This window comes from Apteryx mantelli, chromosome 2 (assembly GCF_036417845.1).
Source record: "Apteryx mantelli isolate bAptMan1 chromosome 2, bAptMan1.hap1, whole genome shotgun sequence".
Classification (NCBI taxonomy): Eukaryota; Metazoa; Chordata; class Aves; order Apterygiformes; family Apterygidae; genus Apteryx; species Apteryx mantelli.
Window position 1 is genome coordinate 352,555 of NC_089979.1, and position 25,859 is coordinate 378,413.

The window sequence follows — 25,859 nt, forward strand, 5'->3', positions numbered from 1 at the left end:
CCATTTATGGCCCACCTCTGATGAAAATTGCTATTCCAGCCCCCAAAAGATGAAATGGGAGCTTGACCTGGGTGTTTCTGAAGCAACCACAATGCGTGTAAGGCAGGAGCACAAGCAGCAACCCTTCCTTGGGCTCTGGCCCCACTCTTGTAGGCTGATGAGGCTAGACCCAAGTTAGACTCAAGCTGACATGATGTCAGCCCCTTTAACACACACGCACACACAGAAGCACAGTAGCTTTCTTTGCGCTTTTATCCAAACTACAAGTACATCACAGAGATCTGCGCTCACCCTGGAGCTTTCTTTACACATGGCTAAAAAAAACAGACAGGCAGAGGGGGCAGGGGAGAAGTCTCTTTCAAATAAAGTTCATGCTGACAGGTCACTGTTATCAAATCTCTCCTGGTCGTACACCTCTGCCACCACCTTTCTTCCTGCAAACCAGCGGCCATTCAGAGCCTGAATGGCTTTGTGAGTCTCAGAGGCCATGGAGAACTCCACAAAGATCTTGACAATGATCTCAGCATCCTCCTCTTCTCCCTGCTTCTCCTGGTAGATGATGACCCTGTTCACAGCCCCAAACTTGCCACACTCTTCTGTCACTTCTCCCTCTAAGTCATCATCAATGTCCTTTGGATCCACCATGTTACGCAGCACCATCACAGTTGACTGCAGAGAGAAGAGACAAAATAAGTGAATTAATATACCTATGAGACACTGAGGTTAAATCTGCAAAGCCCCAAGAGATGATGCAGCAGGCCTGAGCAGCACAGGACATTCCACTGCTGTGTCACTGCAAGCATATTACACGAAGTCAATAATGTCCCAAATTCTCAGAGATAAATTTGTTTAGTTAATTTCTCCCAAGGCATCAGATGCACAAACAGTTCTCATTCATTGACTGCTACGTTGTGGCTGGCCTCAGTCAGAAATGCTGTATGCCATCTCGGTTTTTTTCAGACTCATCCTGGAGGCACAACTAACATGAAGACCTCTCTAACTTTTTTTTTGTGCTGTTGCTATCCAGTTATTTTTTGCTTCATTACCTTCAACAACATTGTTACATATTTTGGTGAATATTGTCCTTCATCTCTGCATACACCGGAAGGTTTAACCAACTCTTTTACACCTCTGACAATTGACAGCTGACCAGATACTATCGTTAAAGGAGATAACTAAATACAAGTCTATTAGACTGCCTGCTACATAACTTTATCATATGTATCCCCTGTCAAGCCTTTTTGTGACACAGCATTTCTTTGTATGTTCTCATGCATCACACCCAGATATTCCATATCCCCTCCCCACATCTCTGGCTCTGCCCAGTATCACAGCCTAGTGGTCACTGCAGTTCAGGTCCAGTATAATTGAAAACATTGCTCCAGTTCTTATACACACATGCCTGTGCACGTGTCTCTATAGGCCTACTAAAAGAGCAGCAAAACCAGAAGGGTACGTATAGGCTGAGAATGCCAAACAACTTTCAGAAAGGTGTGACAGAGGAAAAGTTAGCAGCAAAGTCAGAATCTTGAAGATGCGTCTATAAAGCTGTTTTCCCTCTGAAAGCAAAGGGGAACATTCACTAACTCATCCATTCTCTCTTATGAAGTGCATGTCAGCGTTATCCCTACTGTGCAAACAGAGAGAGAAGACAAATGGTCCATTCGGTGTTAGAGCTCAGGAAATCTGTGTATCAAGGAAGAATCTGAATCATGCACAGGAACAAATCTCTGGCCATGCTTGTACAAGACACCTGATGAGATTATCAATACGGCCTCCTCCAGACCTAAAAATCTATGAATCTACGTTCAGTCCAATGTCCTGGATTAATTCTTGTCCTCTTTCGCATTGCATCTTCTGTAACATTTTTTGTAAGCACCTCAGAGTTTCACCCTAGAGTAAGAGGTTGTGGGGAAAAGGTGGACTCAACACTTGGAAACAGATTGCCTCTGACACAATGTGTCAGGCTTGCTTCTTTAATTATAAGTCAAAGCAAACCAAGATGGCCTTTCAATGACGCTGAGTAAACAGATGGTTTAACCAGAAAGCTGTACTAGCCAAGCTTTTTCTGGCCTAGCAACTGGGCAGCACTCCTGAGAAACTCAAGAGAAGCAGCTCCCAAAGGCAGAAGAAAGAACCTTCACAAGCAGCACATGAGCAGGTGGTCTTTGTACTCCCACATTAGCTCCGTGGGGCACCTAGGGTATTTGCTGCTGGAAGATGGTACCATAAACTGCTGAGCTATTGAGATAGACCTAAACCTCAGTCTCTCATCTGCTGACAGCAGGAACCAGCTCAGAGCAGTCAAATTACACTCACCTCCTGTTTACGAAGCAACTTCTGCATCACCATATGACGGGCACTGCTGCCAGATATGCTCATGTGTTCCTGTTCACTCAACATCTCTGGTCTCTCTGACTCCTGGAACACTTCCTCCTCCTCCTTCTCCTTTTTGACCTCCATCAGGCCCAACGCTGGGGGACTAGCCAGGATAGGATTCACAACTCCCACTTGTGGGATAGTGACTGGAATAGGAGGTCGAGCAGGGGTTACACCTGTAAGAGAACAAACTCTGTAACATATAGAAAAGAACCAATGTTCTGCAACCTTTAGACAGACACCAGCCAGTGAAGAAGAGGGTCACAGAATCCGTATTGTTTTAATTGCTCTGCATCAAGAACAACCAGGGAGGCTTAAGCAGCAACTTGGTCAGCATTCAGGGCATATGCACCTAGCGCACACATCATATATTTGCCCAGAAGGGAGACAGCAGAGTGCAGTATTTTGCATGGAGTAATAACTATCCACATCTTCACTCAGGGTGCCATTCATTTCTGCTGTGAAGTTCAAGTCCCTGTCATATCTATTATATACCAAAATAAACTCCTGCTATGCTGCACAAATAAAAGTTCTTGACAAGGCAGAGCAGGGAGGGGAATTTCAGCTTCAAGTCCTCCTTAGCTGTGACCCTAGTTGCATAGAACTGTGCTTTTAACAGTTATACAAGTGACAAAATGAAGAGTAAACACACCTGTAATGACTCCTGGTGCCTGTGCTGCCATTACAGCCTGTGGCAATGCCCCTAATGGCTGGGCCAGAGTCAGTGCTGGAGATACCAGTCCAGGAGTTGCCAAAGTGCCAAGAACTGCAGCACCTGCCACTGCTTCCTGCAAGGAAGAATTAAAAAAAAAAAAAGGCACACAGAATCAATTCTGTATCAAAAAGTTGTGCTATGTCAGCCCTTTTCTCTTCACATTTAAGAAAGTACTAAATACGCAGGTCCTGGAGATGACAGCTCTGCAGTGCTACTACAGAAGAAAAGAGTAAGTAGGCCACCGAGCCCACTATAGGAACTACCAGACACCAAGCCCTGGAAGAAAAATGTTCTCTCATATCTCAAATTTCACCCATCCTGACAAGCTGCTAGGTACACTACTGAATGAAAGACAGCAAAGGATTCAGTACACTGTTTGTAAGATGCAGGCAATTCCAGAGCAGGAGGAATCTCTACTTGTTTCAACTTAGACCCTAGAGGGCCGTAAGAGCTCCTCAGCAACTGCTTCGAAACAGTCAAGTCGAGGCATTGTTGAATAGCTCGTCTACACACAAAGCTTTTTATTAATGCTAAGGAATGCTAATCCATTTAAACAGATTGATGTGAGCTCCCATCCCACGCCTTTTGTTGACAGCATCAGGGCTCTGGGGCTGTGTGACAAACCAGGCTAGGGAATTCTTCCAGCTTGAGTTTTTCTTAAGGGTTAGCCTTCTGTCAGATCACTTGTCTGGTTCAAAGAACACTGTGGCCAAAAACGCTAGTGTAAGTGCAAGGGCCAGGGCAAGGCAGAGCACAATATCGCTCTTTTCAAAAGCTGCGCACTTTTAGATCAGTTTAAATCAATCATCTTGTTTCTGTAGTTTTCACCTTTGAGTGCAGACAGCAACACAGAACACTGACACTGGCCTTCATGATCATAGCAACTGCAGACAGTTATCATGTCAGTGAGTTTATGAATGAGATAATCATATAGCTAAGTTTTGCCACCACCATTTTTACTGGGAAGGCCTTTCTGAACTTTACCCCTTTTGACGGCTGAAAACTTTCTTCAAATTTCCACCTTTGATAAGACATTTTATAGGCATTTCCTGTCATCCACATTGTCTGAGCCTCTTCTCCCATCCTGTTATCTACTTGCCTCCATATGGACTGTACTCAAACAAAAATTTGATGCTCTTTTCAGCATTTATTCTACAGTTATGGCAAGCCAAGCTTTTCTAGTTTCTTCCTGTATATCAGGTTTTCCATTTCTCTTATTGCTGCAGTCCTTCTCTATAATCCAAATAAACCTCTTGACTCTAGATGGCCAAAATTCAAGTAACACTCCAGATGAAGACCTTGTTAAAATGATAACACTTCCATAAAACTACTGAAAATAATTTGCTTAATATATCTTAGGATCCCAACTTCTTTGTTGTTTAACAGCACATTATACTCATGATTACCCAGATCCTTCTCTTGTTTGCATAGGCCTCCTATAAGCTCCCATCATAGAGCAAAAATTCTTGGGTTTTGGTCCTTAAATGCAGTATCTTGTACTCTACTAGTAAATGCCATATATATTCTTATTCCATTCCTCAAGATCTCACTTCTCCTTTGTGATATTCCAATTCTCCTCTATATTTATAATGCATCTCATCTCTATGTTACTGGCAAATTTCATGAGAACTCTAATGCCTAGACTAAGATTGCCAGTATTTTTATTAATGGAGATAAATCAAGAACTAATTTGACCAGAACTATCAGAGTGAAGGGTAAAGCAGCTTCCAGCACAGCTCATTTTCACCTCCTCTCTTCATTTATTTATGCATCTTAAAATTCATTGTAATAGCCTTGGTCTTGTCTAACAGCTTTCCATATGGGTCTTTACCAAATCATGTTCTGAGCTATGGGTAGGATACGCAGTAAACTTTTTTCTTCTAATGAAGTATAACAGTAGGACTTATCAAAGAAACTTGGACTTGACTTAACTTTTGTTGCAAGGCTGACTTTTGTACTATGGTTGTCAAGACATAACTTTCTTTGCTATTCAGTACCTATCTCTACTCATATTTTTATTTAAGTATGGAGACACTTCCTCCTTCCTTGGTCAGCATGCTAATTCCAGGCGAAGTTGCATCTCTGACTTAGAGCTTCCCTCTGATGTTCACAAATTCTTCAGTCCACCTGAGTTTACCAGTTAGCTTCTTTAATTTCACAGATCTATTATTTTGAAACCACAAAGCCCTTAAAAACATATGCAGATATGGTCTGTATTTAATTTAAGCTAATCTGTACAAGAACCACACTGGAAGCATAAACCAGAAAGAGAAGCCCTGGTTCCTTCCAAAGCAAGGAAGATGGGCATATACACAGGGGCTTATTTTGAACGGCAGTTCTCCTCCATGAGTGCCTATCGGTCATAGCCAGGAGCTTCTGTTACTTCTGACACTTAGGGTAGTCTCTGAGCAAACTACATTTGAGAACCCCTACACCCCTGCATCAATATTCAGTTCTGCTCAGCACTGCATTACCCGTTTTCTGAACAGCCTAAAGCCGTTACAGCTGCCTTTCACCGTACCACAGGCAGAGTCTTTTCAACAACGATATTGCTCAGATGACTATTACTGCTCTCACTATTACCTGCCCATCACATACTTTCTGGCATTCTTTTAGCTTCTACTACAACTGTTTACCTAATTTTTGGTATGCCTATCCAGATAAGGAGTCTCCCCTCAACCTTCCTCACACATTTCTTTACTTAAAGTTCCAACCAGACTCTGTTCCAAAAGGCTGCTGTATCAGATCCTCACAGTGTCCTAGGCAAGCTGCTACATGTGAAGTCCTGGGAATGCAGCTTCCATTAAAACTACTGAATACCTGTCTGGAAGAGCTTGCATTCTTGATTCTAACAGGACCACAATAACCACCCATTTTGTTGAATCATACCAGCCTATGCCTTACCTGTGCTGTGATTTTTGCTGTAGCAGCTGCTGCAGCAACAGCTGCAGCTGGAGGTAATCCTCCTGGGGTAGCAGGTGTCAGGAGAGGCATCGGAGGAGTGACAGCTTTACCAACTCTGAGATACTGACCTCCGAGGTCAAAGAGGTTCATAGAAGAAACAGCATCTTGAGAAGACTGTGCTTTCTCATACTCTGCAATGAGAAAGAGAAATGATTACAAATGACCTTTTTGACTTGTGAACTCAACCACTCTCTCACTGGACAACTTAGATTTGTATTTGTAAAAAGACCACTTAGAGCTCCAGTGAGAAGCCCCTCACCTCTTAGTTCACTCATCTTACCCCTCTGATTACGCAAGCATCATTAAGAATAGTAAGCACAGCAAGGTATCTCAACTAATTAGATTTCTAAGTTCAGGCACAGATCCCCCTCCAAACTTATTCCTATTCTGTAGTTTAAAGTAATTCTTCCACCAGAGTAAAAACAATGAAGATGATCCCAATGACATTCCCTACCCCACAATGAATATCAGATAGCCATTTTACCAATGAAACCATAGCCTTTGTGTTTTCCTGTTGTAGGATCCCTTGCTAGTGTGCAGGATTTAATCTTTCCAAAGGCCTCAAACACACTCTTGATGTCATCATCTGAAAGATCTTGATGAACAGATGCCACATAGATGCGGTTAAAAGCCCTTGCCTCTTCTGCTAGCTGGTCTATAATTGGTTGCGCCTGACCTATGTTACTCGGTCTTCCAACCTGCAGAGAACACAGCAAACAAACAGTCCGGTAAGCATTCTGAACAGCACCATCATGACTTGCCAAGACATACAGAAGGCAAAATCAAGACAGCAGCTTGACTGCCTGCTCAACCCACACAGCCCATCGTAACGTCACCAATAGTACAAGGGCAACAGTCAACTCTTAGCTCTGGGATACAACCTGCTCTACATGGTATTCCAGAAGGACTGAGAGCCTAGACAGACCCCCCTCTCGCCCCCCATTTTTTCTAAGCAAGCACTTATCTCCCCTCACCTACCAGAGACCAACTTCCAGGAAGTGAGAACAATGCTGAAAGCAAGACACAATGCTTCTATACCCTTCTTTTGAAGGCTCCTTAAAAATGCTTGGAAATGGGCACTGCAGACATGCAGAATGCAATCAGGGATATAAGTGCAAGATATAAAACACTGTATGTGCAGAAAATGCTAGTCTCCCCCAAAGTTCTACCTTTGCACAGTCATTTCTTCCTTATTGCCTGGAAAAACACAGCTGCAGTCCTTTGTTTTTTCCAGTTTGTCCTGAATGTCTCCTTTTCATCTGGCAAGGGTGAGCCATTACCTGAAGTCCCTTAGACATCAACAGCCACAGCAAAAGCCAGATGCAACTTATCCATCATCCACAAAGGCATAATATACTAAGAAGGCATAAAATACTAAGAAACTAAAAACTTTTTTTCCCCCCTCAAGAGACTTCCATTCTATGCGTGTGTGTGTGGGGGGGGGGGGTGCAGGGAACGAGCCAGCTTACCAGAATAAGCTTCTAGATTACATAAGCACTCTGAAGGTTTCTCCTCATTGATCAAGGGGCCAAGAGCCACCATGTACTTAGCGGGTCGAAAATGAAGGTCCATCAGGAAATAGATTTTAAGTTACTTTCCACAGCACAGTGCTGTGGGAAGCATTTCTAGCCATGAAAAAACTTTATTCACAGTAGAAAGAAAGAAGAAGTTTCAAAGCATGCCTGCTACTCACCTTTATATTTCTTCCCCCCAACATGACAGAGTTCATCTGTTCCAAGGCCAGCTGAGCAGCTTCAGGCACCTCATATTCCACAAAAGCAAAACCCTAGGACAGAAGGATACTCTTATTGAATCATACCAGTCTCGGCTTGTCTCAAATTAGTGCCAGCTAATGCAGCCAAGACTTCCCATGTACCAGATTCCAATTATCATGGCCTGAGAAGGCTTCTCCCTAGAGAAGCTTTTTATCAAAGCAGAAAACTGCAGGCTAAGCACAGACCCACGGCCACCTGCTTCCTGAGTTTCTCATACCCAGAGGCCTAACAGAGAAAGGCCACTGCATATAGGACTGCTAACTGCTCAGCATCTTTCATGCATGACATCCCCATACACATCTGGTGCCCACTGCAGCATTCTGCAAAGCTAAGTAGAGCAGGCAGCCACAAACATTTATCTCAAAGTCAATACACTAAAGCAGCCTACTTTCTGGTTCAGACAAAGGATAAAGGCTCCTTCTTCTCCTGGATATAATCAGGAAGGCCTTAAGGATAAGAAAAACCATCACTCAAGCACTGTTAACCAACCTTGTGTTTCATTGTAACAGAGTCCCAGGACATATCAATGCTTTTTATAGGTCCAAATGGGGCAAAGGCCTGACGAATGGTATCTTCTCCCAGCTCATAGTATATGGAACCCACATACACACGACACATGATGGCCAGGGCGCGCTGCCTCTGAGCTGCCATCTGTATTGGAAAGAAGAACTGGCTGGTTAGATTAGGGGGTGGTCATGGATGCCAGGACAACTCTTTTCCCTTCCTCCTTCCCTCCCAGGAGCTATGACCCAACAGCAGGTAGCTCCTCACTGGCTGCAGCACAGCCTGGCACACATGTAGTAATAAAGAAGTATTTTCCTGCTCGATGCACAGACTGCTGGAGCGGATAGGCAGTACAGTTCACTCCCAGGGGCACAGTCAATCTCTGATGGGGTCTGCCACCTCAGCAGCCTTAACTCCAATCCCACTGATAAGGTCTAACCCACCCCAGCATGATCACATCTCCAGCAACACTTGCAGGAGGAGGAAATAACTTCATTCTAAGACAGCTTCCCCCTCCAGGCAGCAAAAGTTCCAATTCTAGGTGTTATTAGCAATCCCTCCCATTCCCTCCCACAAGGGGCAGCAAGAGATCCAATACCGGGCACCACCTAGTCAGTCCCCCCACCCACATCCTCCCAGGCAGCAAAGGTTCTGGAATTGGTACCTCCTCCCCACTCCCTCAAGCATCACACACCACCTCCTCCCCTTCCCCCCTCCCCAGGCAGTACAAGATCCAGTACTAGGCACCACTTCCAGTGCACAGTTCAAAAGCGAAGCAAAAATCAAATGGTTAAATGAAATTTCTTAGTTAAGCGTGTGGTGCTAGTACTCATCACTGCCTGCTGTTACTAGCTCAGATAGTTGTGCAGCCCCCAATGACTCTGCCCTTATCAATCTTGGTGCAGAGAAGGTCTCTGTGCTATTTTTCTCCTAAATATACCTGAAAACTTGTTTGCAAGACAAACCCAGAAATTTCCTATAGCAGGTATCCCCCAAAGCAGTATCCTTCAATTATTTTTCCCCCCATATTGCAATTCTATAGTTGCTGCTACTAACAAACATTATTCTAGGAAGATACTGCCTTCTAAAAATCACAGGTTTGGCCAGCATATCCTATCAGCATGTCTTGGGACCAAGGCAGAAATGAAGTCTCTGTAGAGGCAACTCCCTACAATCGGCAAGACTGAATTATAGTGCATTGGAGATGTGCACAGGGCTTCATTCCTGTTCTGCATGGAACAGACAGAAAAAAACCCATAAAGCAGTAAGGGCTACAGACTGCTAAAGAGTAGGCAAAAGCAGCATTAAGCTGGATGCCTCTCTCCTTCCCCCAGTACTACAACGCTGGGCACCAAAGCATGGAGCTCTGAACAATCTCCTCTTCCCCACCGCCACCGTTTAAGAGGGTCTCCAATTACGGCCTTCACAAGAGGCCTACTTTCGTGATGTTGGAACAAGCATGAGCACAATGGGATCAGACTTCTGACCTGTCTGGGGATGCTAGAACTCCAATGGCAGAACAGAAGGGACAGCATTTTAACTGTGACAGTCACAGGAGTGCGGACATAAACTGTACCTGAAGAAATCCTTGTCCTACATAATACATGTATGGGAGTCTGACATTGACCACAGGAAGAAATCGAAACTGTAAAGGCAACGAGGTTCAACTCCTATTATTTATTCCATGTGGCAGGGATACTGCGATCAGGAATGGTTCTCACCCCGTACTTCTGCTCCTGAAGTGATACTAAACTTGCCTCTTGACTAGGTTTAAATATTTCACACAGTTAAAAATCAGCTTTTTTTCTGATAGCTCCGCAGTGCTGTGTGAACTGGGTGGACCATGGCACGTGCACACACAGGACTGATGATGTGTTGTCTCCCAGGTTCTCCAACACCTTCCCGTTTTTGGTGCATAAAAGCCAGTAATCAGTAGCCCGTATCCTGTGCAGTGCATCAATTTAAGGTTTCAGAGCCATCACCATTCTAACCCCAAGTATCAGTGAGTGAAATGCCTCACCCATGGTGCCACAGCCTGTGATACAAATGTAGTACTTTACTAGGAGAGCTCTTTGACAAGACACTGCAGCCTTGCACCAGGCGGAGGGATTTCCCAGCTTCTGGAGGGTTTATATACAAAGAGGACATTCCTTTCCTTTCAGTTATCAATGCAACAGTAGCAAGAAAAATGGCATTTGTCCGCTCCCATGGGAGCGACCTTCACAGGAGGAAATCCACATCTTGCTCTGCTGCACAGATCCTATCAAAAACAGGTCGGTGGAGTTAGGAGGAATCTGTTACACCTGCAATATATTAGAAATCTGGACCTACAGACAGAATTGAGCTGGACCATGAGGACTACAGGCACACGTGGACTACTAACAGGAACCAGTAGCATCATGTTAGGGGAATGATACAATATATACCTGTGACCAAAGCACAGGATTAAGCGTCAAAAACTCATGAATAGAAATCTCATTGTTTTCATTAGCCACATTCAGTAGTTTTGAGCTGGCCACTGGCCCTCTTTTCCACCTATAAAACGGAGTTAAAGGTATCTGCCACCTTCATAAAGGCAGCAGCAATGTTTGTATCTATATAATGTTGCTGTTAGTTAAGTGCTTGTGAGGGTTATTTTAAGGACAAGCCAAAATGCCATCTTAGAATGCTGCTTTAAATGAAGGAGGTGATGCAAAAACATCACCACTAGCTTCAATTTTAATGCAATGATGCTAGGAAATTGTGCTCATCTTGCTGATGCAACATGGAAAGTCTCGAGCTGTAATACTTGGAGGATTAAGCAGACAGGAGGTTTTTTAATCATAGGCACTAGAATACCACAATAGGAAGTTCAGGCTGCACTTCCTTCATGTGATGAATCCTGTCAACAGGAAAAAAATGTTGGACAGAGGTCTGTTTGTATTTTCGACATTCCTGATGGGCTTTGGGATAAAGCATTTGCTGAGAAAAGGGTATCCTAGCTATACTGAACTGTACCACCACTGAATGATTCAGAGCAGACTCCTGCTTCTCTGTTCTGTCCCACCGGCAGTGGTTACTGACTCCCTATGGAGGGAGGGATGTCTTAGGAGAAGAATTCACAATATTAACTGTGCCCTTGAAGCTAATGAGAATTTAAACATTTCCTGTTACATTATCAGTACCTGCTTGTCATCTGTTGCCCAGGTGTGAATGATACAGGCTGCCAAAAACAGTTTAGCAAAACTGGTGGAGTTAATGCTATCAAGTAAGCATCTAGGTTACTAGTTAGGTTTCTTGGGCACCAGGGTTGAGAAACCAGCTGTGCTGAATTCATTTTGAGATGTATCCTTCTATTCCATTCCCAACTTACATCCCTGATAAATTTTATCTTGGCTCCCCTGCTGACATGCTACCTACCGTGGCAGTGTTAAAGGAGGGAAACCAGGTGATTTTAGTTTTAGTGCGTCTTTCACTTTGGAGTACAGACCTCCAGTTGCATTTTATATCAACCAGATACATTATATTCCAGCAAGATGGGAAAATATTTACAACTGAACCTTTGCATGCAGCGTGGAGCTTTTTGCACTTTTTGCAGTGGCCATTGTCCAACACGTCTAGGAAAAAGGAGGGGATGGATAATCCCAGGTAATTAAGCTCTTTGTGATGTTCGATTAGAAATTCCAGCACTAAAGGACTGCACAGGTTTTCTGAATAGTCCTGCAATTCTGTTACTTTCATCCTGCTTTTACTTTACTTGAGACATGCCATATTCACCTAGCCTGGAAACATGCACAGTAAGAACAGTCTTACATCTGGGCTACAAAATGCTCTGCAAGCCTATAGTGCCCCAGTCCTCCCCAGCACCTTAGCTGCCAGGTCTCTGGTGCCGTGAGTTTGCTTTGTAAGAAATTGCCCATTTGTGAGTTACCTTGGCAGTTAGTTTTAGGTCAGGACCTCAGAACTGTAGCATCCCTAGAAATGCAGCTCCCACAATTTCACAGGTGTGTTCAGAATTGTTCGAAATCTAAAGCTTTCTTTGCCAACTGACTCCAGGGCCCCGACTGCCAGTGCCACAGCAGACTGCACCCAGCCCAGGGTCTTCCTCTGGGGAGTTTACACTTTGCCTCTGCTTGTTGTGCTTGTCCATAACAGGTGGGTATGTGGGAGGGTTGTGCTGGGTTGAATTAAGAGCATTGTATTACCACTAAATACTTCCCCACTCTAGGCCCTGACTAAGACAAAGTGCCCAAGAAGAAGTGAATATGTCTATTGACCGATTGTAAAGGTGAGAGAGGATCTCCAAAGCCCATTGTCACTGCTGCCATCTGAAAGACAGTAAAGACAGAGTTCAGTCTGTTGGAGCTGAGCATACTATGGCTGTTTGTAAAAACTCAAGCAGAGCGGCGGCACAGGGACCCTGCGAGAGAGGCCTCTCCTTCCTTGCCCCTCACTGCCTGGTCCCAAGGACTGTCCAGCGCTGGGACCCTGCAGATTCCAGTCCCACCAGGTCAGGGTGGAGTTGTGCTGCTGCCACTGCCTCAGGAAGCAGGGTCTTCTCCCAGGGGGGACTCAAGGCAATAGTAACCTCTGTAACCACTGTCGTTGATTCACCCCCAGCATTTAAAAAGAAGCCCCTCAACTAGAACAGCCACTCAGAAACACGCACAGCCCTGAAAGGCCAGAGCTGCCTAATGTGGCAAGCACATCCACACTGACACTTCATTAAAACACCCCAACACCCCAAAACCATTATTTTAGGCTTCTTAACTTTGAGTAAAGGTAGGAATATATTCAAAAAACTTCTGAAGGAAGGGAGATTTAAATAGCAGTTTAAGGATTCTCCCAGGACACAGGCATTCCAGCGTAAGCAGGAATAGCCAACCAAACTTCTCAGTGAACTTGACAGAGTACAGGGGAGAAGGGGGAAGGAAATGGGGTAACACTGTCAGTAATGCAAGAGACAGGCACCCACTCATCAAGGGGAAGAGATGGTGAAAGGATACTGTTCCCAGTAACCCTCGACACCATGTAGGCTGAATGTGGAAACCACAGTAGGTTCTTTGGCTTCTGGCTTTTCAAGAAGCATTTGGCCAACCAAAAGGAGAGAAAATTTCCCTCAAACAGGAGAGAAATTCTTAAGAAAATTTACTCTTTGAACATGTGAAATTTGGGGGCAATTTGCACGAGTCAGTAAAGGGAATTTCTTTAGAGGGCTGAAGACAGCCTACTTCAATTTCCCTGTGGAAACAGAAGTGCAAGTACCTGGCTCCGGGAAGACCTCAGGGCTGTGCTCTGGTTCTAAGTGCAAAAAGAACTCCACCTTGTAGGGGAGAGTAAGAGCAAAAGGAGAATCTCAGAGAGTCTCTCACCTGCAAGTTGGTGAGCTGCTGTTGCTGGTGGGCGATGGTTTGCTTCACCAGCACACTCTTGATACTCTGCTCCATTGCATACTTCTTTGCCTAGAAGGAAATACAGACTCTGTAGTCGCAGGACAATACCACAGAATAGGGAACGACATTTGACTTCACACCACAGCTCCCCAGAACCACACAACTGTCTGCCAATGGTGCTTTCCGGTGCTCCAGCCCTAAGCACTAAGGCACTTTACATTAGCCAACGGTTTACTAACGTCTTGGTCTGTATCTTGGAGTCGCGAGCCCTGAAATACAGCATAACGCTTGAGCAAAGGACTGGATGGATTCAAGTCTGCAGCAGGCGCAATGTTAGGGAAGCAGCATGCACTACACACTTAGCATTTCCCCTCTTCCTCCCTCTGCCCCTTAGATCCCACCATAGCACCTTACCTGCTGGGATGAGGGCAGGACAGATAGCCTCCTTCAAGTCCTTTCCACTCAGAGAACATCTGGATAAAGAAGTTCTACAAAAGGGAAGGGGGCTCCTAATCCCCATGCCCAGTCTCTGGACTGGGCACTCCCCCTCCCCTTCCTTATCACATCTGGCCTATTCTAACTTGGAGGACCCACTGCTTTTGCTCACTAAAATGCTCCAGCTCTCCTCCTCTAGTTCCTGGCCTGTGGACACAAGGCTGATTTGTCTTTTTCATTCAGCCTTCTAAAATTTGACAAAGCCTGAGCTTAACGCCCAACGGTGTCGAAATGGAGGCTCTTTGTCAAGGGAAACCCACATATGTGCCTACTCCCAGGGGATGGGACAGACACATTCAGCCAACCCCTCAGGCACCTGCTTTCCATGGCTGTACGTGTTTGGGAGGTGCCAGGGAACGGCAGGCTCTAAACCGTGGATTTGAGACGTGTGCTTCGGAAACCTGGAAACGGACAAGGGGATTTACATCTGTCAGCTATGGAGCAGCCAGAGGAAACGAGGCCGTTTCGCACTGTGAGCCAAACAACACACACACAAGCAGCTTCAGCATTATGGGAACATTCACACGAAGCCTACCCAGAACAATACTGTACTTGCCTCACCAGAATACAGAAGACACCTAGCCCACAGCTCCCACATTCCCTGGCTTTGTTCTCTTCCCCTCTTTTCCCAACTCTGCTCTCCTCTCAGTAAGCCAGGCATCACTCACTCCCATCAGGAAAGCGAGCCAGAAGTCAGTAGTAACCTCCCCACAGCTGTATAAAACAGGACCAACAACCAGAAATCAGAACTGGACTGCATTTTTGTCTAGATTAAAACAGGTTGGCTCAAAGGGGTTGAAAATACTTGCTGCATGCTAAGGGGTCCCTTTACAACAATATGGAAAGGAGCATGGGGGAAAAAGTAGAGATATTTTGCAGTGTGTTCTTGTGTGGATAGAGCAAAAGATCAGCTGGAGCATATTAGAAACCTATTCCTTGTGGAGTACAGGCTGCTCCTAGCAGTAACTTTGCAGCAGTTGCATATCGTCTCAGAATCATGTGATCTCAAAGCATTATCTGCTTTGATTTTGACTTAACACCCCACCCAAAACCCCCAACAAATTCCTTGTCATGTCCCCAAAAAGCAACAATAAACTCCTAACTAAAATAAACAACATTTGGGCACAAATTTAAAAGAGTCAATCTACACACAGCATGGCCATTATCCCATACGTATCCTTGGCAGATGAGTTTCCTTTTACAAGAGCAGTAATAGACGCTAGTGGGGGGAGAAAAAAAAAAGGGGGGGGGGGAAGGAAAGGAAAGAAAAAAAAGTGCTAAGAAGCAAATATACATCAGCTTTACTCACTTTCTGGAGAGCTTCCTGCTGTTCAGGTGTGAGGGGAGGAAGCCCCAGTTTAGCTGCTGTGCTTTGTCCGTTTTCCATCTTTATGGACTCCGTACCCTGAGAAAATAAAAAATACTTATGAAAAACTGTTCTTACAAAAGCTTCCATTTTCCTTATTCCCAGAAACCCAGTGCACTTAATGTTAGGATGTCAAAGTTTTTAAAAAAAGTCTCCCCAAACCTACTACTAATTCATGAAAATCTGTTCTTTAATATTCTAGCCACTTCCAATAGGGACACTATGCCATCAATCATACAAACTGATGTACATGTTGGATAGATGGTCTAAAAAGTTTCCTAATCTTCCTCTTTTCAGTAAAAAGAAATAATTCCCAGTTTTCACTCATATCATCTCCATCCTACCTCTCAACAGTTAAATCCTCTACTGAATGTCCCTATTTCCTCCTTCCATCTTCTCCTATATCTTTTTTTTTTTCAGATTCTCTTTTTAAAATCTTCTCCGAGCTTTCTAAACTTCGCATTCTGTTCTAGGTACTGGCTCACAAAGAAGCACTATTCTCACACTTGATTTGACGCATATTACCTGCACATGCAAATTCCCACCCCCAACATCAGAACGGGCCTAGAAAGAAGCTTCTGGAAATGTGTGTAGCTAGCAAATATTAGTCCTCTTCGTGCTTTGGTATTCTACTGACCTCTTCATTTCATGCTCATGTTTTTCCCTGAAGTGCCTTCCTGGGATATAATTGGTCAGTTATTCCTACCATGTCAAGAAACAGTAGGTTTCTCTAAGGTACACATATCAATCTGGTTTTGGTGAAAGCAATTCAGCAGCTTATGTCTTTCTGGTAAGCGTCTGCCAACTTCTATCTTCAGGTTAGTATTCTTAGGCATCCCAAAAATGCCATCACATAACTGCCAGTCAAAATGGGGTTCATCATTAAAAAAAAAATTAATGGATGTCTTGGTTGTCCAGTAATTGTGCAAGGACTCTGCAACAAGAAGGCTACAGCAAAAACAAGGAACAGACCCATCCAGATGGCAAAATGAAAACACTTCTCCTGGCATTGCAACAACAAAATTGTCACTTGGAAAAGGTATAATACCAAAGTAATTGGTAGTTTAGCACAAGGAACAGCTAGTATGCCCATTAGTTTGATTCCCAGTCACTCGGAATCAATCATTTGCTTACAGCGCTCACAGTACCGGCTAACAACTCAGAAGCTTATCGCAGGCAGAAGCGGTTCTGAAAGATCATTTATCACCTCCACCAGAGAAAATTTTACAGGTACATCAAGATCTTACTAATATATGACCAAAATGGAGACTGGCAAAAAATTGCTTCTTGGGGGATATATCTTAAGCTTCAGAGAGAAAAATGCAGTCTTTCAGAAGCAAAAGATTCTGCAGCATGGTTACAGAGAAACTGCCTCTTTCATTGCATCCTCCTTATCCTACCACCAGGCGAAGGGCAACACGTACTAATAAATGGATGAGCTGCTGCAATTCTCAACAAGACACAACAGAACTGTTAGATATGCTTAATATTAGCAGTGTTTTTCAGGTGAAAGCACACACACATTTCCATAAGGAGAGCCATATGCTGTACATCTGCTCAGGAGAGTATAAGCCCAATTCCTGCTTTACGTCTACTGCAGTAACATTCAGTAGGAATGTCATTTCCATCCATTTCCTCCAGAATCAAAAGCTTGCTGATGGCTCCATTTCTCTCTTACGGTATTTTCATATTTGCTCTATATATTGATACATAGAATGTTTGGTTTGTGACAGGGAAGAAAAAAGTGAAAAATAGTTAAAAGATAACTTAACCAGATGAATTCTTTCCATAAAAAACACAGATACCACCTAAATATAAATGGAGCTCAAGCATGTTCACACAGTGTTCTCAATTTAGGGTTATCATTTAGATGCAAGATAAATAAATAAATAAGTTTTGTAACATAAATTGCCAAGTTCAATAAGTAAAAGGCAGCACAAAACACAAAAGCAGAAACTTATGTATTCTCAGAACACATGTTGGGGACACAGGCCCAAGAAAACAACTCTTGAGTCCTCCCACTCCAAAGGGGTGGGATGCAGGGCACAACAGCCCCGAAATTCAAGGCCTCCTAAACAGTCTGCTTTATCTACAGTAATTACAAGACAGACCTGTAAGAGCAGAAGCTTAGGTGTGACAACCCTTAAATACTAAGAACATTAAGTACCACGAAGGCTGCAATCCCCAGCTGTATTTGTTGGCCCATTTGCCCCTGTTGCTCATATACTGGATGCACGATCGATCGTGAGACTGTAGAGCTCTTTACAGCGACCCTCCTCACCGGACGGAGCCAGCTGACGCTCCTCCGACGTGTTACACAGGGCTGCACCTGCCTGTCCCCAGAGAAGGGTTGCTACGAATCTTTTTCCCCAACTGATCTGATGTAAACTTGATGCTAAATGCTGCTTAGTCAGCTCATTAATCAATTCTTCTATTTTAATCTCTGCATATAAAGTGGGGTCATATTCCTTTTTAATTATTCCTAATTAGTGCATGCAGGAAATGGCTGTTTTACAGCCTGTCACAGCGCACATAGGAACAGTCCACCCCACATACATTACTTGATGTGTTCTGACATACTAAATCTAACACTTGCCATCTCATTGTCCAGTCATTCTTTATCCTGAGATCTTCCAGCAATTCGTTTTCCTAAATGGCAGTGACTAAAGTACCCTATCAGACTACAGACTTCTTCTGACAAAGAAGTGTTCATGTTTTTCAAATAAATTTGGGGTAGAATCTTATCCATTTGTTGTGAAGATGCAGAGCAGGATTGTTCCGAGTTTGACTCCCACGGACAGACTGCACCCTGGGGGAACTTCACCCTTCTCACTACTTTAGTTGGCATGAAAACACAGTATAGACTGACAGGAAATCAGAAAATTTTCTTGCTCAGCGAGACCTCTGGGTGCATTTTTGATGATCTTGGCCAAGTCAAGCGAGAGTAAGACTGCAACAGAGGAAGAAGCCAGAGTATGACTACAGCAAGGTCAGCCAGTTTGCTGGAATCAGTTTCACAATCTTACTGCCTTCTGGGTTTAAAGTAGCAGGACATGGGCTTTTTTTTTGGTTCATGTAAGTTCTGTCTATATCATCCATCAAAAGCAGAACTCATTTCCTCTCTCAAACCAGTGTTCACAGTCAACCACTTAAGATACCAGAACGGATAAATATTTAAATAAGATTTTTAGTAGGCTGAATAGAATTTGCAATTGTGTCTGTGAACACGATTGTCATCAGTATTAAAATCATCATGGGAAAAATTTAAGTTAAAAGCAGAACACAGGAATTTAAGTACATCTCTCACTGCAAAGTTTCTGCCAGATTAGCTCATTTGTCCCCGTGTACCAGTGACTGCTTCCTTGTTCTTAGCTCATGCTTTTAAGGGCAAGGACTAGGAGCTCACCTACCTTGAAAGCAAAGAACGCTGTAGGATGAGTTCACTGATGTTCAGAGATACGTCCTAAATCATTCTTACTCTCTCATTTTACAGCAACAATTGAGACTTTTGTTCTTGTGCATTCAAAGTCTCAAGTTCACTGTAAGGGATTTGTGAGCATTTTCTAGGATCAGTGAACATGGAGCAGATGCCCAATAAACCCTTCTAACATAAAAACCTATTGTACAAGTATCTGAATACAATGTTCTAGAGAGGCAAATACTTTACTGGTCCCTTTAAAATGAAATTTATAGCTACATTAAATAACATACATGGACACACAGGGGAAAAAAATACAACAAAAGAAAGCTGACACACTAACAAGAACAGAGGTAGCTGGGACCACAGCAGACCATGCCTGCACTGGCATGACTGGAGAACTCAAGTGCACGCTACTGATCAAAAGATACTATTGCATAGTCCACATAGCAATCAAAAACAAGAAATATCAACAAAGCAGTGCTGCAACAGTGATCTGTGCGGTCAGTAACGTCAAAGACAGGAGGGCTACACCATCGCCATCACTGTTACATCATCATTAATTTTGATCGTCAAAAGTTTTTTTTTTTTTTTTTTTTTAAAGTCGTACTAGTTCTTAACCAATTGGCTACAAAATTTTTCTGTCCAAGTCTCTGCCTCCCCTTCCCATTTGTTTACATCTTATATATATTCTATTGTACAGTCAGCTCCAGAAACATCCGTAGTTTTCTACTGACAATTTAAAAAACAAGCAAAAAAAAAAATCAGGTATGTCTATTGCTGTTTCTATTTCCCCTCAGCTTTTTAAAATTTAATTATCACAGTTTAGGAGCTATGAAACTTGGGATATCAAGTTTAACCATTCATAATAAAGAAGCCACTTCAGTAACCATAAATAGGTAATATTCTGTTACTTTTACAAATCATATCAATCTATATTCAATGTAATTTAGAAATAGTACAAGCTCATGAAATGGCATAGCTTCAGAATATTGGTTGCTAACATCTGATTTCCAGCATGGAAGGAAGAATCAAAACCAAGGACGATGAAGTGATCCATAAGTCAGAGTATCCAAGAACCTAGACCCAGACACCACTGAACCTGGTTCCAAGCTCTGTGCTATCCCACAACCCTCTACAGAGAAACCAAAGATACATGCTTTCCTTGATCAACAGTAAAGCTATATTAAAAACTTATCATCAACTACTCTTTAACAATGAGAGTTTCTTCAAGGAGGACTAATGACCTCTCCGTTACTCCAGTCTATCTAAAAAGCAGAGAACAGGTTTGGTGTAAAATCTCTATCATCACTCACAGTAAACTGAGACTACTGCTTCTCTCTTTTCTGTCACATTAGGACAACAATACTATCAAGAAAAGGTTCACCACACCTTACAATTAATTCAAGTCTGCTAAGCAGCAATATAACAGTAACTGTTGAAAAGCAGTTGGTGCTTTATACTAACAACGGCCACCTTGAGAACTGCCTTATTTTAACACACTGAAACAGGAGAGAACAAGAAAAATAGGAGGAAAGAAGAAAACAGAAGTGAGAGAAGGTGAGCTTCTTTTAAAAGGGAAATAAATAGAAACTGGATACCTTTTGCTATGAGCACTGCTTCTGAGCGTTGCTTGGCCCTTTAAGGTGGTTTGAACTCCCAAGAGTTCAGGCACATTCGTTGGAAATTTATTACATGGATGAGAATTTCTCTAAAGTATAAACACACACAAGAGAAAAAAGAAAAATACAGAGTCTTGTTTATTTTAGAACCATGACCAGCAAACAACACAAAGATTAAATAAGACAGAGGGGAAAAAGCATTGATGATATCTTTGAAGTCATTAACAAACAAGGAGCTTCTCTTAAAAAGCACTTGGCTAATAGAGAACACACTCAGTTTAATCCTTGCTCTATCATTTGCATCAGTGCTTGGGAACCTTCTTCTGAACACCTTCATATTAGAAAGCTTCACACCAGTAGTGAAGCTGGAAGAAGAACCACCTGAGTGCCAGGTCAAAGGCAGTGGTTTTATTCTCATGTTAGGCTTTTTGCCAAAAAAGTCGTACCTCATGCAAATAAATACATTGAAGGATTTGGCCTCTATTTACTATCTAAATCTTCGTGGATTCAGCTGTAATCTCCACAACTTTGTAAACCTTTCTGTGCACAACAAGATTGGGTTATTCCTGAATTACCTTAGCAGCTACTCCTTTTCACTCCTCTCAGACCACTTTTTTCAGATGGGAAGGAAGGGCAGTGTTAGCAAACTATTTCTTCTGTTACTGTAAGCATGTGCAACTAAGTTCTGCCAAAACCTAGAGCGTGGGATATGTCCAAGTTTTTTTCCAATCTTGTCAGATGTGTTCTAGAGAGAATGGAGGCTCTGGGCAGGCATTTAAGCCTTTCAAAATGCGTCATCTTTCTAGCATCCCATGACTGAACTGCTTAAATGGCCACTTATTTGAATAAGTAAAACTCTTAAATGAGCAAGGAAATTCTATGACAAATTTCATTAATGCTGACCAGTAGCATACCCCATTTCTTCCACAATATCAGATATTAAAAAAAAAAGAAATTAAAAAATAAAACCCCACACTTCTGAGAACATGAAAAGTCTAAAAATACATGCACACAAGTGACCTGTGTACCCTTGAAATAATTCCTTGCAATGCCTTCCCACTGCATTTGATAGAATTCCTTGCAGTTGGATCGGCACTGAGGAACAAATTAAATCTTCTAGATGTTACAATTCTATGTGCAATATGCTCTGCACTGTCATTTATCTATCATGGAACCCAGAAATCACAGGCACCTCACTTAATTTCTGACTCTCCTCAAAGGAAGAAAACTGCTGCCTGTTCCTGACAGCCCGCAATACAGTGCTAGAATAAATCAAGACACACATGGTCCTCTTTCTCTTGATTACACACAGCAAAGCAAGACACAAGGAAACATATTCTTCCCTTCTGAAAGGATTCACTACTTTCCCTGACCACCACCTCACCTACTAATTGCTAAATCCTTCAACTAATCCCTCCACATCTAACGCCAGTACAGACAACACAGTAAGAACAGCTGGAGAGCTTGCATATAATTTCAACAACAGTGCTGGATTCCCTTAAATCACAGGTTCTCTCCACTACCTGCTCTTAGCAAGAGACAGCTTTCTCACCCTTGTATTTGATACTGCCAGGCTCCAAAATGACTTTTGCCCTCAATGTCTTACATCACAGGCACAGAAAAGAGTTTACTCCCGACAGGAAACTAATGAAATTCAAGGAGGTCAAATACTACATCCTGCACCCGGAAAGGACTAACACCCTGCAATGGTGCAGACCAAAGAGCTGCTCTGTGAAATGCCGGAGGGTCCTGGTGGTCTGAAGGGTAGACATAAGCGTCCTTGCTGCCAGGGTGCACTACTAACAGCATCCCGGGCTGCATCAGCAGGCACAGAGCCAGCAGAGAGCAGGACGCGATTACTCCCCCTCTGCTCAGCTCTTGTTAGACCATGTCCAGATACTGTGTCCCTTTTGGACCTCCTCCCCTCCCCCAAAAAACAACATTGACCAACTGGAGGGAGCCCAGCGTAGGGCCACCAAGATGGCAGAGGTGCATTTGCTGTGTCAGGAGAGGCTGAAGGAACTGGACTTGTTTAAATAATGTTCAAGATTATTGTGATAACCTGTGATGTTGTATATAAAAAGGCTTAGTAAGCAATAACCATTTTCGCAAAACAATTCATCCTTTTACCACCACTTAAGAAGTTTTCACCCTAAGTTAAAGCCTCACAGTTGATTCAGCACTTGGCACAAGTGAGGGCAGAACCCTCTAGGATGTGGGGTAAGAAAAATCCAGTGAATGTGGATAGCAAGAATCTCCTAAGGCAGACTTCCTGCAGATTGTTCCTCTCTCACTCACCGAGTGAAAATTCAACTGTTTGTATAGCCAACCAAGCAGGCAGAAGTTTTACACATACATGCTTTTCCCTCAAACTAGTTTCCAGCTCTGCTTAAAAATTAACCATCCTGATAAGAAGTATTCACTGTAAACTCACCTTAATCTCATTAAAATACAAACAGACTCAGTATACAGACTGCTTCCCCCAAAGCAGTTAAAAGAGAATCCCATAACTACAACATCAGTGCTCCAGAACTGCACAAAATATTTTTAAGTGAACTTAGTTTTGGTTGAAAAAATTTGCTATCACTGAATTCGCAGACAAATAATGTGCATCCCTCCTACAGGAAAGGACCTATTATTTCACACAGCTGTGATTTCAAGAAGATAACACAAATGACACCAGGCAAGCAATTGCACATGAGTATATTATGCGGTGGGAAAAGGGGCTAATAATATTACAGAACACAGAGGAGTAATGCTATAGAGGTTTTATCCTTAAAAATGGAATGGAACTGATGAGAGAGAGACATACTTAAAAAAAAAAAAAAAAAAACAAAAAATTGACAGACTGTCAATAGCCTAGAAAGGCTGTAGGAAGAACAGAAGCAACATAAGTGCAAACAAAATTCAGGAGATTAAAAAGTTATGCAAACAGCAAAATGATAAACACTGCAAGTCACTCTGAGGCACCAGCACTGGAGGTGGGGCGAATACCATGCATTAAAGGACCATTTACAGTGAAAACATATCAAGGACCAATGTCTAAAATTGTGACAAGCAGCAACACTTTCACAGTAGCAATATCAAAAGCAGTGGCACTGAATGTCTCAAACTATTACCCTGGCTTAAAATAAAAATTTATTTACCAAGACATTAATGATTTGATCAGTTATACCAGGTGATTCAGTTTCTTACCGCTAAGAGGTAATCAATCGAATTATTGAAAAATTCATCAGAATTGCATAAATTTGTAACTATACTCTTATAAGAGCTTTGTATCATCATCCACTATGTCACCACAGGAGCATATATAAATAATCCACTACATGTTATAGAGAGATATAGTGCTAGTGATAGCAGTACAGAAACTATGAACTATTTCCAAAATGCAAAAGAAAGATTTGTTACAAAAGCAATTTCAGGTCAAAGGGAAAAAAATGAAATATACGCAGCCTTGAACTAACTTGCACTCATCCTTACAAGTTGCACATAAAGCATAGTTATATTTTCCATGCTAAGAAGATAATTATATTTCTCCCATAAACACCATAACTGAATTTTAGATCTCAAATTCATATATACAACTGCAACACTAATTAATTTGCCGCTAAAATTAAGAATGGCTAGTTTGACTAACTTTAACAGTTTAGTGAATTAAACTATAATTCAGCATGTGGAAGAGAAAGGTTCAGTCCTATTTCTTCAATCACTTTCATACTGTTCTTTGGTACACACTTGACCGCTGTCAGACACATACTGTCAGCTTTGTCTCAGCAGCTGAGCAAAGTTTTGCTCTGGTTTCTCCATGAAGAAATACTAGGTCAAACCCTAGACATGCTGCAAGTAGTATCAGCCATTGCAATAAAGACAGCAGAGAGCTACAGCCAAGCTATAAACGTGCAAGAGTCGTTTCTACTTTTTGCTTCTGAATGATCCTGAAGTTCAGATACTGATGTTTCAGGGGTATGGTGGGAACCTACAAGAATTATCGTGGGGTGGTTAGGGGCAGGATCAAAGGTGGGGAAAAGGAGGGATCAGCGTGGATTGGGGAGGAAGCATGGGAAAACAGAGGAGAAAGCAGATAAAGGGGCCGGGTGAGTATAAACAGGGAGTTGGCCAGTACACTGGTTGGAGCCTGGCACTGACCACCACAGTCTATCTCAGAGTCTCATTAAATCCCATTTCTAACTATCTTCTGTGTGGATGTACTCTCCATTCTGATTGTGTGCGTGAAGCAAACTTCAAGCTGGACTAGCCATCAAGCAGGAGAAGAGGTCTGAGCACCAGCAAGCACGTTGGACCCACTGGAGCGGGACAGCAAACCTCACAGGTCCAGATGCCAGCAGCTGGGGGAAACAGGAGGTCTAGGGGCCAACTCCTGGAAAGGCTGAGCAGCTAATACCAGCTACTGGAGTGACCCAAAGATTGGGGGTATACGTATGCAAGATGACAAGAAGTCAGACCGCCAGCAACGAAAGTGGGACCATGAACCTCAGGGGCTTGTAGATCCAGGTGTAAGCAGCTGGGGGAGACAGGAGATCTACAGGGCAGCTACTGGTGCGACCCATAGAGCGCGAGTGTAAGCGTGAGCGCATGCACGTGCACACATTCATTCCCCCAGAGGACTTCAACACTGGTAACAGTATCAGGCCACTGTGCTGCTCATGTTCATGCAAGTGGTGTGCGTATGTGGGTGTCAGTAAAGGCACCGGTTTCTGTCTGTGTTGACCTGGGTAGCCAGCCATGTCAACAGCACGTGCGCACACTCTGAAATAAGTGCTCAGCCTTGCTGCTGCCTGGATCTGGGAACCAGAGAAGCTGCTTTTCACCAACAGAACTGGGATGGAAGGAACCTCTAGGTCTTAGAGAATACCAGAGTCAAATCTGGTGGACTAGGAAGGAGTACCCTCAGTCCCAAAGTCCACAGTTTTGGAGACCCCTAATATTTATATTAACGTACTCTTTGTTGGAGATGTTTCGACTGTCTTTTATTTTACCAGATGTGTCTGCCTGAAAAGCAGAATGAATTTCACAGCTATAAAATACCTTTGAGGGTATAACAAAAAATCCAACAACTGTGAAGGCATCTCTTATTATATTGAATATACTGACAGCTTAGTCTATGTTAGGTCTGAACTTTCACAGTGGCTTGCAATTAGCTCTTTCTGCTGTTGCAAGAAAGCAAGTTGTTCTAAAGTAAGCACAGATGCTCAGCTGGTTCATCCATGTGAATGAAGGTGTGAAATGGC

The 25,859-nt window shown here is 43.0% G+C and overlaps 1 protein-coding gene across 4 annotated transcripts in view; it reads right to left on the reverse strand.

Annotated features, from left to right (window-relative positions):
- Nucleotides 1–234: 234 nt before the first annotated feature.
- PUF60 (poly(U) binding splicing factor 60) overlaps nt 235–25,859 on the reverse strand; it is a 32,854-nt gene continuing 7,229 nt past the window's right edge. The window contains exons 2-12 of one of the 4 annotated variants that reach the window (XM_067290038.1): nt 20,590–20,699; nt 15,514–15,609; nt 13,689–13,778; nt 12,594–12,644; nt 8,323–8,484; nt 7,752–7,844; nt 6,543–6,756; nt 5,999–6,189; nt 3,032–3,167; nt 2,320–2,555; nt 235–669 (exon numbers count right to left, since the gene is read on the reverse strand). In XM_067290038.1, coding sequence (XP_067146139.1) covers nt 370–669; nt 2,320–2,555; nt 3,032–3,167; nt 5,999–6,189; nt 6,543–6,756; nt 7,752–7,844; nt 8,323–8,484; nt 12,594–12,644; nt 13,689–13,778; nt 15,514–15,591 — 1,551 coding nt within the window. In that variant the 5' untranslated portion in view covers nt 15,592–15,609; nt 20,590–20,699 and the 3' untranslated portion in view covers nt 235–369. Of the gene's footprint in view, nt 670–2,319; nt 2,556–3,031; nt 3,168–5,998; nt 6,190–6,542; nt 6,757–7,751; nt 7,845–8,322; nt 8,485–12,593; nt 12,645–13,688; nt 13,779–15,513; nt 15,610–17,092; nt 17,116–20,589; nt 20,700–25,859 lie in introns of those variants that run through there. The other 3 variants (XM_013939591.2, XM_067290036.1, XM_067290039.1) reach the window with 3 other exon arrangements.